This window comes from Bactrocera latifrons, unplaced genomic scaffold, assembly GCF_001853355.1.
Source record: "Bactrocera latifrons isolate USDA-ARS-PBARC rearing strain unplaced genomic scaffold, ASM185335v1 scaffold_89, whole genome shotgun sequence".
NCBI classification, from domain to species: domain Eukaryota; kingdom Metazoa; phylum Arthropoda; class Insecta; order Diptera; family Tephritidae; genus Bactrocera; species Bactrocera latifrons.
In genome coordinates this window covers 382,609-399,081 of record NW_017537589.1, presented here as the reverse complement: position 1 = coordinate 399,081, position 16,473 = coordinate 382,609, and the positions used below count along the sequence as shown (strand labels likewise).

General features: G+C 38.3%; 3 protein-coding genes across 4 annotated transcripts; all 3 read right to left on the bottom strand.

Moving 5' to 3' along the window:
• Positions 1 to 1,012: 1,012 nt before the first annotated feature.
• LOC108977421 (trypsin-3-like) lies at positions 1,013 to 2,195 on the bottom strand. Of its 2 annotated transcripts, none has more exons than XM_018947099.1 (3): positions 1,806 to 2,195; positions 1,473 to 1,746; positions 1,013 to 1,404 (listed from the first exon to the last, which is right to left on the bottom strand). In XM_018947099.1, the coding sequence occupies exons 1-3, from the start codon at positions 2,135 to 2,137 to the stop codon at positions 1,045 to 1,047; spliced, it is 966 nt and encodes a 321-aa protein (XP_018802644.1). In that variant the 5' UTR covers positions 2,138 to 2,195; the 3' UTR covers positions 1,013 to 1,044. The 2 variants fall into 2 exon arrangements, with proteins under 2 accessions (XP_018802644.1, XP_018802645.1); XM_018947100.1 differs by having other exon boundaries at positions 1,013 to 1,350.
• A 2,020-nt stretch (positions 2,196 to 4,215) lies between these two features.
• Positions 4,216 to 5,518, bottom strand: LOC108977420 (trypsin-2-like). Its single transcript, XM_018947098.1, has 3 exons — positions 5,130 to 5,518; positions 4,789 to 5,062; positions 4,216 to 4,709 (listed from the first exon to the last, which is right to left on the bottom strand). Exons 1-3 carry the CDS (start codon positions 5,495 to 5,497, stop codon positions 4,353 to 4,355), a joined length of 999 nt encoding a protein of 332 aa, XP_018802643.1. The 5' UTR covers positions 5,498 to 5,518; the 3' UTR covers positions 4,216 to 4,352.
• Positions 5,519 to 8,485: 2,967 nt separating this feature from the next.
• Positions 8,486 to 9,533, bottom strand: LOC108977402 (trypsin-1-like). Its single transcript, XM_018947069.1, has 3 exons — positions 9,265 to 9,533; positions 8,925 to 9,195; positions 8,486 to 8,854 (listed from the first exon to the last, which is right to left on the bottom strand). The coding sequence occupies exons 1-3, from the start codon at positions 9,531 to 9,533 to the stop codon at positions 8,495 to 8,497; spliced, it is 900 nt and encodes a 299-aa protein (XP_018802614.1). The 3' UTR covers positions 8,486 to 8,494.
• Between the last annotated feature and the right edge of the window lie 6,940 nt (positions 9,534 to 16,473).

Below are 16,473 nucleotides of genomic sequence, written 5' to 3'. Positions count from 1 at the left end.
ATAACGCATTTAAAGAAAAAGAAAGTGCTGTTTCGCCAAAACTATGCAACGTGTCAGAAGTCAGTGGAAACAATGACAAAAATCCATGAATAGGCTTTTTGAATCTAGTGCCCCATAGTGGCGCCATCTACATGTCAACTGTTGCATTAAAATCGATTGTCCAGTGAGAATTTTATGATATTTCATTGATTGAAAGTGAAATTATTGCGTTTAAGTGTCAGTATTTTTGTGTTATCGGTGCGAAAATGAGCTTCCCACAAAGACCCAACATTAAATTTTGTTTTAAAATTGGTAAAGCTTTTACCGAAACATTTCAATTGATGAAAACAAGTTGATGGCAATGATTGCCTAGCCCGTAGCAGAGTGCATGAGTGATTACAATGTTTTCAAATAAGACATAAATGACGATCAACTCTTCAGATCTGGCCCCAGCGATTATTTTCTGTTCTCATATCTTAAAATAATGTTTGCTGAGAAGAAATTTTCGTTGGATGAAGAGGTGATCGCCAAAACTGAGATCTAATTTGAAGTAAAGGATAAAATCTACAACAAAAATGGTATCGAAAAAAGTTTGATCGTTGATCATCTTTGAAGGAAACTATCCTAATTAAAAAAATGAATTTAGCCAAAAAACTGTGATTTTCTAATAAAGTAAGTTCTTCATAAATCTTATATATTTGGGAATGATAAATGTATAATACACTCATTGCAATCGACTATTTTTTTTGTTCAGTCTGGGTCAAAACTGTATGATTTTTAGAACAGGTAATTCGGTACCGAAATTCTTTAAAGTAATGTCAAATATTTTACTTTCCACATTTTCTCGTTTTGATCCTTCTTTTTATCCGTATTTCAGATTAAAAAAATTATAGAATTCGCTAATAATTCAGACATTTGTTAAACAATCATTCCACATATCAGTAACCGCTATGTCTTTTAGAACCATTTTTCTTGCTTATTATGCGAACCATTTTTCTTGCTTATTCGCAATTATTTATTTGAAATCTGTGTATAATTAGTATACACACAAATATATATACGGACTTAAGTTTGCAATAAAAAATATATTAGCAGCAGGTTTGAGAAAAGCTTTGACTCAATTAGGCGCATAGTTTCCGAGCCACTGGCTATTTTAATCCAATCACGATGATGATATACACTAGTAAAAATAGTCGGTTTTCCCTTTTCGCCGCATTGTGAACCCCATGAAACAATAGCAACTACTTCACCATTACAAATTAATGGACCGCCTGAGTCGCCACGACAGGCATCCGCATCCCATACGCCCTGCTTGCCAGCACAAATCATCGTTTCATGAAAGTGATGTCGATAGAACATTCTACAATATTCCTGCGAGAATACCGTTAAATTGGCAACAATAGCATGTGCCGAATATGGGCCACGCTATGCGTATAAAAGAGAAAATTGTTTAACTGTTTGTATAGAAATAATGAATGTATGTGGGTGCTCACAAAAAAGAGTTGACCCCAACCAAGGATTTGACATGAGGTGCCTGGTTGCACCATTTTATTAGTCAAACCTATTATTTTAACGAAATCATTGTCGTCGGGAAAATGGTGAACCAGCCGAAGGAGTGCGATATCGTGCGCTCCCTTGCGTTTAAAGTGTTCGTGAGGCAAAATATCTCGCACCTTCATTTCAACGGTGGTCTGCAGTTTTTGAAAACGATTCGGTGCGCCAGCAACAACGACAAGACGATGCGGACGGGTGACAACCTTTCGACGACTAAAAAGAGAATTATACAAAATCAACAAAAGGACCGAAACTTTCTCTCAACCACTCACTCAACCACACAATGCGCTGCAGTCATTATTAAATTGTCGGATATTATCGATCCAACGCAGAAGTGATTATCGCCAAAGTATGCAGTTGCGCGGGAGGTACGTATGGAAACCACATATTTAGTAAGAGTATTCTTCAAAGGCTTATAGCCACCAGCAATTAGCATGTGGTATTCGCCGCTGTCATACGTGATATTGGGCAGATCTGTCGGCAGCTCGAGCTCTTTGCTATGGTTATGATAACCTCTGCCGTGTAGACCAAAGGCTTTTGGTACACACAACAGCAAGGGCAGGAGATGGTAGAAAATATGCAAAAGATCCAATAAAAGCACCATCGTCGTTTATTTTTTTTAAATAACTTCTAGTTTTTTTATACAAAAATATGAATAAATAATAAAAAGATTTACAAATATGCCACTTCTAAAATTTTTGTATGTCATTAGAAAAAATAAAAGTCTAATGAATATGGCGAACAGAACAGAGTGCCGTCTAGTCTGTCGGCGCAATGAATCATAAATTCTTTTATTCATTTAAATTGAAAGCGTCATTCCTGCTCGCTACGGAGTCGCCGGTCTGCGCAGGCTAAAGTGACGTCACAACTGTAGGCATCTCTAAAATGGCTTCTTACGAACTTACAGCGGCCTCAAAATTTTTCTTTTGACTAGTTCTCGCGAGTACGAAAAGCTTGTGATGCTGTCTAGCAATAGTTTGACCTGAAAGTTCTAAATTAAACGACCTAACAAATAGTTTTAAGCCCTAATAACAGACTACACTCGAAATTCGGAGGTAATATTCATCGGCACTCAAATAGCTAAAGCAGTGGACGGATAAAGAAGAACCCGCAACAACAATCTTCTGTGACAACGTTATCGTCTCACCACTCGTACAAGACGATGGGAGGACAGCTCGAAGAGAACCACGAAACCCCACGGTCCAGTCAATTACCGGCTAAGCTGTTTAAAACCGGCGGCGAGGAGCTGGAAAGGCATATATTCCAGCTGCTGAGCATGATTCTGCCGTATGAATATAGACCCAATGATTGGAATATGTGTGTACTGTGTCGTATTCCGACTGTACTAAATAACGCGGAATCAGCATTCTTACATTGTATGCATATATGGTTCCATTCACAGCGTTGAGTGGAAGACGTAAGCCCATTGAAAATAAATTAGTTGGACCTTACCAGTCAGCCTTTAGACCTGGGAAATCCGCCACAGATCCGATTTTACAAGTCAAATCGTGGAGAAGATCCTCCACAAACAGATCGACACCCATCAAATTTTTATCAATTTCAAAGCCGCTTTTGACCACACTGATAGGAGCTCCATATTCGACGCGATGTCTTAATTTGGTGTCCTTGCAAATTTTATACTATTTTACAGAATGACATCGAGCACAACCATCAGTTCCGACAAAATCGGGAAAGATGCCTCCTAGCCATTCGATATTATACGATTTAAGCAGAGTGATTATCTCTGGTGCGTCTTCTGCAATAACTATCTATGTCTACTCTAAAAATACATTGCTACTGGGGTATTCAGATGAAATTGACATCGTAGACCTTTTTTCAGCCTATAAAAAGAAGTGAAACTTGTGGTGGTAGAGTACCTGGAATCCACACACAAACTTTTCTCGCGTCTTGCAGTCTACGTCAGTATTGGCAGCAATAAATTTGAAAAAGTGAAGGATTATACCAACTATATAAGCTCGAAGATCAAGTGCAGAATAACTTTTCCCTAGAGGTGCTATTTTGGGATGGGCAGAAAATTGAAAAACAAAACCTGCTATCGACGAACAAAAATTAAAGTTTATAAGGCTCTTATCATTCCCTTTCTATTATATGGCATAGAAACATAGATGGTACGAATCGAGATTAGAAACCACTTAGATTGAGATACCTTGATGGTATCACACACGTCCTAGCGCCTAGGGAGGGTTGGTATTGCGGATATTGGATTGATCGGACGATCACAAAACCCTATTAATCGATAATGACTAAGCTGTGCCAGGCTGTTAGTTATTCAATTACGGAGCAACATCTACATTTCAAATAATAAATAAGTGGGCGTGGCACCGCTGGAAAACAGTATGCCTATAGTATATGACAAGAACGGGTACGATCGGATCAATAATTCCTTAGGCTGTATATACTAAATAGAAAGATTTTCGAACTTCTTTACTTTAACTTTAGCGTTTTAGTGCACCAACAGTATGGAAAACCCAAAAATTTACAGAGGAGTGGTATTCACAACGAATAAATCAAAAGCTTACAACAACGTAGTAAACGGAATAAATCTTCACAGCATATAATACTTAGCCCTGAGGCTAATAAATACAGTAATTTCAATCTACAATCTACAGTCGCCACATAAATTTTTAATTTCATTTATTAGCTATATTATTTCACAGGAAACTTCCGTAATATTTTTTTGTGAAATTTAGTTAAAAAGTATACATAATTATGTGTAAATGCTCGAATCAAAAGCTAATGCCCATCCTGCTCACACTCACATAAACTATGTTCATATCGATAATATATATAGATTAATTTTAAGAAGAGATATAAATGCACAACATATTTAATAATAAATGTAGTTTCTTTAGTGACTTTAATATATTTGCACAGCTCGCCATTTTGATCCAATCACGATGATGATATACGCTAGCAAATACCGTTGGTTTCGTGTCTCTTCCACAATACGACCGCCAAGAAACAACACCGGCTACACGACCACCGCAAATTAGCGGGCCACCCGCATCCCCACGACATGTGTTAACATCCCATGCGTCTGCTCTGCTGGCACACATCATCGTCTCATCAAATACATTTGGATAAAATTGTAGGCAATAGTTATAAGAAAACACAATCATAGCACCATGTATAGCATCACCTGAATAGGGACCACGCTGTACCAAAAAACAAACAAAACAATAACAGAGTAATCTTAATATTATAAACTCACAGTAATATAAATAGTATACACACATAAAAGATTTGACCCCAACCAATGATCGTGCATATTGTACCGTTTGGTATAATTCCATCGGAGAGGGGAATTACTCGAATAAAATCATTGTCATCGCGAAAGTTCTCAGCAAGACGCAATAATGCTATATCGTGTGCACCATCTGGTACGAAGTCATGATGTGGAATCACATCGAGTACTTTCATTTCGACTGTTCCTACGTACGGATTCAAGCGATTTGGTGTACCACCAACTACTATAATACGATGACCACGCGTCACAATCTTGCGGCGACTACAATTTTTGATGAAGAAATTTGATAAATTACAGCAGTCGCTTATAGAGGCAAAACTCTACTCACTCGATAACACAATGCGCCGCAGTTAATATTAGATCGTCCGATATAATTGAGCCCGCACAAATGTGATTATCTCCGAAGTAAGCGGTCGCTCGGGCGGTGCGTATGGAAACGATGTTTCTTTGTAGCACAGTGTAAAAGTTCCTATAGTTCCTACGAGTATATCCCTCCGTTACAATCATTTTATACTTTCTCTCCTTCTGCGGCATATAAGATATGTTCATAGGTAATTTGAACTTTTTACTTGGAGGCTGATGGTGATAATAATCGTGATGGCTGCTGATGTTCCTAAGGCTGTACGCATTTTCGATGAGTAGCAAATATAATGTGATACAATAGAGAATACTCGAAAATTGCAGAGATGTCGACATTAATGCCACAAAAAAATTACATTTTTATTTTATTAGACAAATTAAAAGTACTAAAAAATGTATAATAGATTTGTGGGTTCCATGGAACAGGTTGAAAAGTACACAGGGCATACACGAAGTAATTGTTTATTTTAGAATTGAGTGAAGTCAGAAAAAACGAATGATAAAAGAAAAAACAAGAAAAAACATTAACTTCGACAACACCGAAGTTATTGTACCAACCACAAGAGCTTTTTTATAGAGAGATATACTTATTCTAATTTCGATTGAGGCCCTATGTTCAACCTAGGAACTACGGAAAAGTATATATATTTCGATTAGTTGTAATAAACTATAGCGGTTCGATCGATATTCGGAGATTGTAGTGATGCTTTGGAAAATAACATTTGCCAAATTTGGTAAAGATAACTTTGACAAATAAAAGAGTTCTTTATACAAGTACATAAATTTGATCGAACAGTTTGTATAACAGCTTTATGCTATAGTTGTCCGATATCGGCGGTACCGGCAAATGCGCAACTTCTTATGAGAAAAAGACGTCTGCAAAACTTCAGATCGATATCTCAAAAACTGAAAGACTGGTTCGTATATATATAGATCGATCGATTAAACGAAAGCTTTTGTAAGAAAAACTTGGATCTGTGAAGGGTATTATAGCTCCCAAGCTTTTATTTACCATAGTTTGAATAATCGAAATAAGATCAAGTATATACCATTTTTTCCAATAACTTTTTGCCATCTTGAAACTAATTTCATAACATCACTCTCATAGAAACTCTCGTTCCTATTGCCATGAAACTGAAGCAGTCAATTTTCACTAGGTTCTCTGAAGGTAAATTTTTCAACAGCATAATGATTTGCTTTAAATAGCAATAGGTAGCAAGCAATCTCTTGATATTAGTTCCGGACTGTAAGGTGGTTGATAAAAACCTCCCAACAAACCTCCCGAAGTTTCTGCCGAGTCCTATCGACGTTCGGGGCCAGGCAATTGATGGCCAACCCTGGCCGCTTATGTACAATTAGTTCCTTTAGACGGTCTAATTGCTGACAGTACTGGTCTGAATTAAGAGTTTCACAGTAGAATACCAGCTCATAATAGACCTTTCCCTAGCAATCTCTTTAGACGCATAATAAAAACTTTATGACTGATTTCGCCTTAATCGAAGAAGAATTGCAAAAAAATGGATCAAAGAACCTGTATAAAATTGTATGTGGAAAACGAAATTAAGTGAGCGGATGTATTCCGAATGTTGACTGTGGCATACGGAGAAGCTATATTGGACCGAAGCAACGTTTATCGGTGGTACAAACTTTTCTCAGAAGGCCGAGAAGATGTGACAAAAATTGGCTTTTGCACCACGGTAACGCATCTGCTCACACATCGTTGCTTGTGCGCGACTTTTTGCCCATAAAACAACACACTAATGATGGCGCAGCCACCGTATTCTCCAGATCTGGCCCCCTGTGACTTTTTCTTGTTCCTTAAACTGAAGAGGCCCATGAAAGGACGACGTTACGCTTCTCTTGACGAGATAAAGACGACATCGAAGGAGGAGCTGAAGAAGATAAAAAAAATGATTTTTTGAAGTACTTCGAAGATTGGAAAACTGTTGGCACAAGTGTATAATATCTCATGGGATTACTTTGAAGGGACAGAATAGATATTGATGAATAAAAAAATAATTCTTGAAAAAACACAAAATTCGCGATACCTCTTGAACACACCTCGTATATATAGTATTCCTAAAGTATATACTGGAAACAAAAAAAAAAAAAAGAGAGGCGGAAATGCATGACTCCGAAGAGCTTGCTAAGCTGGCCGACAGGGGTAATACTCGAAAAATACGACGAATAACATAAGGTTTCAAGACCGGAGCATACTCTCGTATAACTCCCAGAGGTAATCTAGTGACTGATGCCCAGAGCATAGTAAAATTATGGAGAGAACAATTATCCAGCCTGTTGAATGGCAGTGAAAGCATAACACCAGGAGACGGCGAATCCAATTACACAATCGGTGGAGATGGAGAAGACGTTCCATTGCCCGTGACCATGAAGAACAACAAAGCGTCGGGTGCCGATGGATTGATGGCCGAGCTATTCAAAGACAGCGGCGAATAACTGATAAGGAGCATCAGCTTTTTTGTAGAATATGTAGAATTAGATCGGACATAAACATGGAGACTCAACAACTGACCAGATATCCACCATACGCTAAATCTTGGAAAAGACCGGTGAAAAGAGAACCGATACACCTCTTCGTCGATTTCAAAGCTGCTTTTGACAGCACGTAAAGAAGCTACATTTATTCCGCGATGTCTGAATTTGTTATCTCCGCAAAACTAATACGGCCGTGTAAATTGACGTCAATCAATACCAAAAGCTCACTCAAGATCAGCAAAGACCTCTCCGAACTGTACGAAACCAAACAAGGTTTCAGACAAAGCGACTGACTATCGTGCGACTTCTTCAACCTGCCGCTGGATAAAATATTTCAAGCTACAGAACTTAAACGAGCAGATACAATCTTTTATAAGAGTGTACAGCTGCTGGCAATTCCGATGATATTGATATCATTGGCCGCAATTGGAACAGTCATAACATCGAAGTCGTAGATAAATTATTCTATCTTGCAACCAACAAGCTTAAAATCCAACACAGACTACCTCTTGCCAACAAGTGCTACTTCGGACTGAATAGACGATTGAGAAATAAAGTCCTCTCTCGACGAACAAATCCCAAACTCTATAAGTTTCTCATTATTCCCGTCCAGCGTTCACGGAGAATACCGAGAAATGACTGGTGCGCTGTTGTTAACTCGGCTATAACCGCCTAAGCTGTGTCTGCGCCATTAAAAAATAAGATATATTGGAAAAATAATTGATTTATTTTCAGTCTTTACTCCTGAAATTCCAAAGCATGACCACTAACATACTACATATAAGTATACCACATAAATAAAGCAAACTTTTTATTTCCCATGGATTTAGTAAGCTCTTATGGAAAATACAACAATACAAAATATATTAACTCTAAAATTTCGAGTTCTTTCAACACAGATAAACGGCTTTGACCTGCCATCACCGATTTAATCCATTTCAAATTGTAATATATATCAGTGTATAAACTTGGTGTTTCAGTCCGACCACAGCCAAGAGTCCAAGAAACAACAGCTACGAGTTTGCCCCTACAAATAAGTGGTCCACCAGCATCGCCGGTGCATGGATCATGATCGAAGCGACCGTGATAGCTAGCGCATAAGTCACCCGGTGAGTAACGGGGATAAGCCTTTTTACAACCCTCCTCGGTAGAAAGCTGTAACACAACGTGTGACACGCTACCCGCATACGGTCCATCCTTCACCAAGCAAGCAATAGACGATGAGTAGAAATAAATCAAACAAACCGATATATGGGTATCAACTTACGTAGTAAAGTCTACCCCAACCGAGAACTATACAAAGCTCACCATACGGCGGTGGAAGTGTGGGTAGCGGCATAATTTGTACGCGAGCATTGAGTGTAATACGACGCTTTAATCGAAGCAATCCGATATCGTGAGTGCTGTACAATGTGAAATTCCGATTTACAACAACTCTATCGACGGCCATAAGACGCGTAGTGTTAGTATGTATTATGCGATTCTCCGTGCCAATCACAACAATTATTGTACGCGGACGTCGCGGGATTTTTGAAGGACTGCACACACAAAAGTAAATGAACTAATTATTCAAAATATTCGTAGATTTTAAAGTAAAATATACGTACTAGACTATACACTGCGCCGCTGTGACTATCCAACGGTAACTGATAATGACGCCGGCACAATAATGATTATCACCAAAGTATCTGGTGGCGGTGCGTTGACGCAATGAGACCATGAAGCGGGCATAGTTTTGCACGTTCGCCACGCGTTGGCCTCCGGCTACCAGAAATTTGTAATCTCCATCCGATGATGAATTTGCAATAAAGGACCTACATAACTGTGATGATTGTAGTAACACGAAGGCGGACAAATATATACTCACGCTACACATTACGCGAAATATTATATAAATATTTTTAACAGATATAAGTAGAATGTAAATAAAGGTAAAACAAATTTACACATGTCACGTGGCCTACACAGGGTGAACTGCATATTTTTTTATCGTTCATCATGAATCTTAACTTTTTTTTTTTTTTGTTTTTGATTAATATAGTTTCTAACTTAAAACTTTTAATTAAGGGAGCGGAAAAATTCAACATTCGTTTCACTTATATGACAGATAACTTTATAAACTGCAATTACAACAAAATACTTGAGTAGAGACGAAATAAAAATTTCTAAATTTCGGCCTCTACTTCATCGAAAACTTCAGCACCTAATGAAAACTCCACTGCAAAGAGAGAAGGTTACGGTGGTTGTAGTGCAACTGTCAAACCAGCTGTACAGAGCAAGGTTGCCACAGTAAATAAAGACTCAGGCCAAGAAAGTGCTGTAAGCATTAAAGCAGAAGAAATTCTTAGCTCTCATGTGCAGGTGACCGGGAGTTACAACTCGGGCAACAAGAGAGGTCCCGGAAGAAGCGAAACATGGCGGGGTTGAAGACAAAAAAAGGGACAAGGCGACGGTAGGAATATGCAACCGTCCCGTGAGAAAGTTTTGTCAGAAGGAAGAAGAGGTAAAACGGCTAACAAGACCCAGAGAGGAGATGACGAATGGCCGTGCACACTTCGCCACTAGGAAATTGGTTGAATACCTCGGATTCAGAGTATGCTAATCGCATTGAGGAGCATATCACTGAAAAAGGCAGCCTCCGAAAGACAGCGAACCGAAAGTGCCCCCGAATAAGAGGAAATGCAAATAGGTAGCCGGGAAGTTAGACGTCAAGCACTCGGATGACAAACCGATAATATCCAATGAGATTGCGAGGCAGCATTTGACCGTCGCGCTAATAGACCCCAGTAACTTGCTGGGACAAATGTTACAGGAGCGATGGAAAATAATGGAAACGAAGCTCTAGGAAGTTCGCTTCTCGAAACCGAACCGAGTGCATTTATAGAGCAGAATGGCTTAGCGGAATCAAAATCTTGAAATACAAATGAACGAAACTGAAGGTATGGACTGCAGCAATATTTTATCGGTGCCCAAGGCGAAGGAAGGTGACCATATCTCGCGTAGTTCACCTGGAAAATGCGGCTGCCACAAAGACAGAATCCGGACGTGCCAACTAGCGACTGCAGGGTGTTAAGCGTGACGAAATCAATCAATGATGGAGGCCAAAGCTTCATCGTCCAGATCAATAAGGCGGCAGAAGATGTTCTGTACGCGATGTTCGGGAAGTTGTCGCGGGGCGTGGGAAGCCTGTTCCTTCGCCTCAAAAAACTCCACCCTGCGGACGACAACAAAAACATGTTGGAAATAGGTGAAGTAGAAAGGATCTCAAGATCATGGCTACTTCACTTGTCCTACAGGAGGTGGATATGGAAAAAGAACTCAGTAATCAGTCTGATGATCCAAAACCAAGGCTGACGGTATTTCAAGTGACCCTCCACAAGAGTAAGAATGCCTCTTTCCACAGTCTTTCCGCAGCTGATCTGACTTTTCCTTGCATCCTGCTATATGCCACACGATTGCGAGATGCCAACCGCAGAACTCCAAAGATTGGAAGCATTCGTTGGTGGTGGGCGCAAATGCTAACGCCCGCTGCTTAATGCTTCCCCATTAGATCAGAGGCAAAGATTAGAAACGAGTTTAGGGGATATCCCAGGAATACAAATGGGATCTCTACAGGCAGATACTATAGGCAAGAGACTTAGACCTTGCGTACATAACTTCCACGAAGAGCTTGAAAAGGGCGTGACTGTATTTACGAATGCCTTAAATACAGCTCTTCAGTACGTATGCTCTACGCTGCGACTCCAGCTCACTTGGTGGACCAAGGAGCAGGAATGCTTCAACTGGGGCAAGCTACCAAAGAGCCAGGACTGTTGGAACGAATGTAAAGATGTTCTAAGTGTTTACAGGTGCGAAGGATTCGTTTTGTTATGCGGTCTTGAGCAAATTAGTTTGCAATTTTCGAGACACTAGACTAAAAAAATAAAATTTTGCTTTCCATTTCTCTTGAAATTTCTTTTTTCGAGGCGATCGTCCAATACCTTAAGTTGTAATCAGTCGATTCACGAATACTCTCCAAACTATCGTATGAATAAAAATTCACACACCATCAACTGAAAATTTCTACTTAGTAATTTTTCTAAAAAAAATTATAAAAAATCGGCTATTATTTTTGAGTAACTTACATTTTATAAAAAAAAATGGTTTAATTTTTATTTTTGAAAAGAATTATTTCCTCTTCTACTTCAGAGATGCATAGCTTTATGCAAATATATTAGATTTGTTTTTTAAATTTATTTTGGATATTTATGATGAATGAGTAAGCAAACGATAAGAAAGTAAATAGTTCAAATATTAAATCACTTTCTTATCAATTGGCACAAAATGGTCTAAATTCGGATCTCTAGACTAAAATGCACGCTTAAATCGATTACCAAACATAATGTTATCGTTTTATTGCTATTAACATTATTAAAACCACATAAACAACAATGTCATGGTCGATATATCTTCAAATTACACCTGCGAGCCAACACATTTTACTCACACATACATAGATACAGATTTAGTTGAGTATAGTAGATGCTTTTATGTAGTCTCTTGCCCAAAAACGATTCAGCAAAACTTCATAATTGCTTCAACACTCTGCCGGGCAAAACTGCTTGACGGTGTCCTTGCAACATGAGAACAAGTACACTATTCAAATAGGTGTGTGTGTTCATGTATACGTTTTTGTAGAGCTACATTTTCTGACAGTTTATGCAAAATTCACCTCCAAAATGGCAATTTGCAAATTTAATGGTGTAAGTAAACAAATTCAATCAATGCATGTAAACAATGACAGGCACCAGCAAAAACAACTGCCACTGCAGCGTTGGCTGCAATAACGTTAACAATGAACAACAACATGGCAATATGAGTGGGTGAGCTAAGGAGTAACCAACAATAAAAAGGAAACGGAAACAGAAGTGCAAGGCAAGAAACCGCAACGATGCAAGTATGACTGTTATCTACATACCCGCATACACAGCCGTCACAGTGCGCGACATGTTCTTTGCCATATTTGATTTGGTAGATTTTCATGCCAAATACAAGATATTTTTCACGATTTTTGAGATGTCCGCAGAGGATCATTAGTAGATCATTAATCAGACCCACTGTTATCGAAACACTGTCCCATAAAGCTGTCATACTAACATAATTTTATATAACTACCAAGTAACATATAACTAACAAAGAGAGCTAGGTTCCACTCGCTCGCTCAGATAACTCGCATTTTGGTCGGACATAAATGCACCCGGAAGTTCGAAAATCTTTATATTAGGTGTGTGGGGGATAAAGGAAATATTGACAGGATTCAACCAATTCATATACACAGAAATACTGCTAAGAGGAAATGATTTCTCTGAATTTCAATTATACATCTCACTCATTGACCGATATTTTTGGTAAAAAGTTAACTTTAAGCACTAAGCCCACATTTGCAGTACCTAGGCGCTTGAACAGTTTTTGTTCGATTTGGGAAATTTTTAGTTATGAGGTGGCACACCTCAAAGGCACTATTCGTGAAAAGTTTTAACCTGATATATTAATTGATTATTTGATTTGCATACTGGAAGTGGAAAAAAAAGTTTTAAATTATGTTATATGGAAAGTATGCGTGGTGTTCGCCGAATATCACTCAGTTTCCCACTGTAATATTCGAATGACAAATAAATTGTATGTGCTGACTTTAATTGAAATCATTAGAGCAAGGTCCGAGGTATATGATTTCGGGTGCCATGCCCATATCCCAATTTTGAATGCGAGTCCTTTAAAGCACTCTTATACCATCTCGATGATAAAACTTAATGCCTCTGGCATATTTAGTTATAGATATATCGCGCATTTGGTACTTTTTAACCGTACCGTTATATGGGGAGTGGGTGGGGTTAACATCAGATTACGCATATCTAAGAACTCGTCCTTAGGTTTTCGATAAAGAACACCATTCATTGCGATATTTTAATTTTTATTCAAGTTACTCAGACGAATGGATGTTCGCAGAAACAGACAGAAAGTCATCCGTCTCGTCATCTCAATCATTTACAAGTACAAGGTGTGTTCCAAAGTAAACAGAACTTAAAAAAAAACACAGAACTAATGGTTTTTAAGGCAAAATCAATTTATTTTATTCAAAATAGTCTCCTGCTTCAATGTAGCCTTTTTCACGGTCCAAAAGCATGTCGAACGAGTGTTTTGTGGTTAATGGTTAAGATGTGATTTTTGGTCAAATAATCGTCCTTCGAATGTTAAATTCTGAGCAATTTTTGACCGTCGGTCAATTTGTGCGGTACAAACCATGCCACACCTTTCGTAGGCCCAAATGTTCGGTCAAAATGCGATAAATCAATGTTTTGGAGATGTTCAATTCCATTTTCATGAATCTCAATGATGATTTCGGCCGATTTTTCATGAATTCACGCACAGTTTCGATGGAATTTCCGGTGATCGCGGATTTTGATTGGCCCACATATTGATCGTCATTTATGTCCTCACGACCACTATGAAAACGTCGAATCCACTCGTGAACTCTGCTACGAGATAGGCAATCATCGCCATAAACTTGTTTCATCAATTGAAACGTTTCGGTAAAAGTTTTACCAATTTTAAAATAAAATGTAATGTTGGCTCTTTTTTCGAAGCTCATTTTCGCACCCATAACACAAACATACTGACACTTAAAACGCAATAACTTCACTTCCAAACGATGAAATGTCATGAAATTCTCACTAGGCAATTGATAAAGATAGCAGAACGCACCAGTTGACATATAGATGGCACCACTAGGGTTCGCTAGATTCAAGAAGTCCTGTTTACTTTGGAAAGCACCTTGTATATATCCTCTAAGTAGGCCACAATCTATCAGCGACCGGCCATGTGAGAGTTTCTGCGGAAACAGTTCGGAGAATTAAAAAACCATCGGTGTCAGAAAGGTGTAGGATCAGATGGTCGCGAGCGAACTTGGAAGAGTTATAACATGAAGTTACGGTCGCACCACGTTAAGCATACACTAAAATTTGGAGGCGGCTCAATTATGGTGTGGGGCTGTATGATCATATCGTTAGTGATAGCCCGAAGTTGAGGGTAGATTGATGGCAGTCTCTTACATTAACATTCTGGGTAATCATTTAGTTCCCTTTATGGAAAATTTAGGTGTAGGTGTTTCGGACATCGTTTTCCAGCAAAACCATCCGAAGCATACCGACCAGAAAACTAAAAACTGGCTTCAAAACAATGGATTTACAACGCTCAGTAGGCCACGGCAGTTTCCCGACTTGAACCCATGTGGGCAATAAAGAGATCGATTGTGCGTGAAACTGTTCCTCTTAGTGAATTATGCGACAGGGTAGAAAATATGTGGAGTTCTATTTCACCAGAAATCTGTAAAACAATAGTTGATAATATGCCGAGGAGAATAAAAGCAGTCATTGGTGCCAAAGGAGGCTATACAAAATTTGAATATCGCTTTCTAAGGAAATATTTGCTAAGTCACATAAATTTATCACAACAAATGATTTTTTCGCTTTTATCACTGCAGAGAATTTATTAATACATTGTATAAATAACTTAAGCTTGATCGAGTAAGTGAGTCACTATATATCTATATCCCTATATCTATCTCGCTAACTTTTAGGTGATACATGCAACCATTAGGTGACTAAAACTATTATAATATGTAGCAACATGTTGCAAGAATATAAAAACAGTAGCCCTTCTTATCTCATATTTTTCAGATTAATATTGACTGGATTAATATTTATATATGTATAGGATTAGCACACTTAATATAGATGAACGTACTATATGGCCTTATCAGTACGACTTTAGGCATTTAGACTACAGTCATCCGTAAGGGAAACCTAGAACTATAACTTTGAAGTTATTCTCACCAGTAGACAAAATCTTATATACTCGTATTAGCTTACCCACTTAAAGCAATACCAACCTTGGTATCCAAATTGAAATCAATTTGTCAACTTATCTGGAGATTAAAAAATGCATCATAACTAAGCAATTATGGCCAACATATAACAGGAAAAGAACCAGCGACTTATTAAATAGGTCAAGGAGGAGTTTCTACAGAGTAACAGCTGCCACAACAGGACACTGCCCATTTGGGGAACATGCGTTAAAAATGGGTATACCTTACAATGGCATCTGCCGAGGCTGCGGAATAGCAGGTGACAAGGAAATTGGAAAATTGTTATTTCTCTGTGAATGCCCAGCCTTAACAGAGATCCGACACTACTAAAAGCATATCAGACAAAAGTAGCTTCATCGAAACCTCTCAATGGTTTGAGAGAGAAGGTGAAACGTAATAGCAGATACAAAAGGTTCTGCGAATAATATATCAAAATGGCACATCAAGCGCTAATGTAGCCAGGTAGACAACAGGGCTGCACTGCTACCTACCTACCTATATGGAGATTAAGTGATCTCTCCATATACAAAACTACCAAAACGTCTGATTATAATATAAAAACAATTACCTGCAAAATCAGAGAAGAGTCGAAAATAACGTTGTTGTCGCTTTCAAAACACCAGAGAGAAAATTTTAATCGAAATGAACAGAGAGTTGTGAACCAAAAACGATTTAAATATCAAAAAAGCATAAATATCAGCAAAAGACTGAAAAATAAAGAGACAAATTGTAAATGAACTTATAAATTGTCGTTTAGGCAATGAATATAAAAATATAATGCTAATACCATTATCAGCGAAGAAACTGGTCTAAACAAGTGCCGCAAACTGTAAAATTCCTGTACAAATATCAATATTTATACGTAAATGCAACATATACTGGCACATATGCATTCGAGCAATCTGCAAAACCT

Bases quoted from the DNA above. Each gene is read 5' to 3' on its own strand.
- LOC108977421 (XM_018947099.1), bottom strand. From the start codon at position 2,137: ATGGTGCTTTTATTGGATCTTTTGCATATTTTCTACCATCTCCTGCCC. The intron at 1,747-1,805 runs GTGAGTGGTTGA...TTCTCTTTTTAG, and splicing joins GCAGCGCATTGTGTGGTTGA to TCGTCGAAAGGTTGTCACCC. The intron at 1,405-1,472 runs GTGAGCACCCAC...TTATACGCATAG, and splicing joins GTTGGGGTCAACTCTTTTTT to CGTGGCCCATATTCGGCACA.
- LOC108977420 (XM_018947098.1), bottom strand. From the start codon at position 5,497: ATGTCGACATCTCTGCAATTTTCGAGTATTCTCTATTGTATCACATTA. The intron at 5,063-5,129 runs GTGAGTAGAGTT...CAAAAATTGTAG, and splicing joins GCGGCGCATTGTGTTATCGA to TCGCCGCAAGATTGTGACGC. The intron at 4,710-4,788 runs GTGTGTATACTA...TTTTTGGTACAG, and splicing joins GTTGGGGTCAAATCTTTTAT to CGTGGTCCCTATTCAGGTGA.
- LOC108977402 (XM_018947069.1), bottom strand. From the start codon at position 9,533: ATGTGTAGCGTGAGTATATATTTGTCCGCCTTCGTGTTACTACAATCA. The intron at 9,196-9,264 runs GTACGTATATTT...TTGTGTGTGCAG, and splicing joins GCGGCGCAGTGTATAGTCTA to TCCTTCAAAAATCCCGCGAC. The intron at 8,855-8,924 runs GTAAGTTGATAC...TGCTTGGTGAAG, and splicing joins GTTGGGGTAGACTTTACTAC to GATGGACCGTATGCGGGTAG.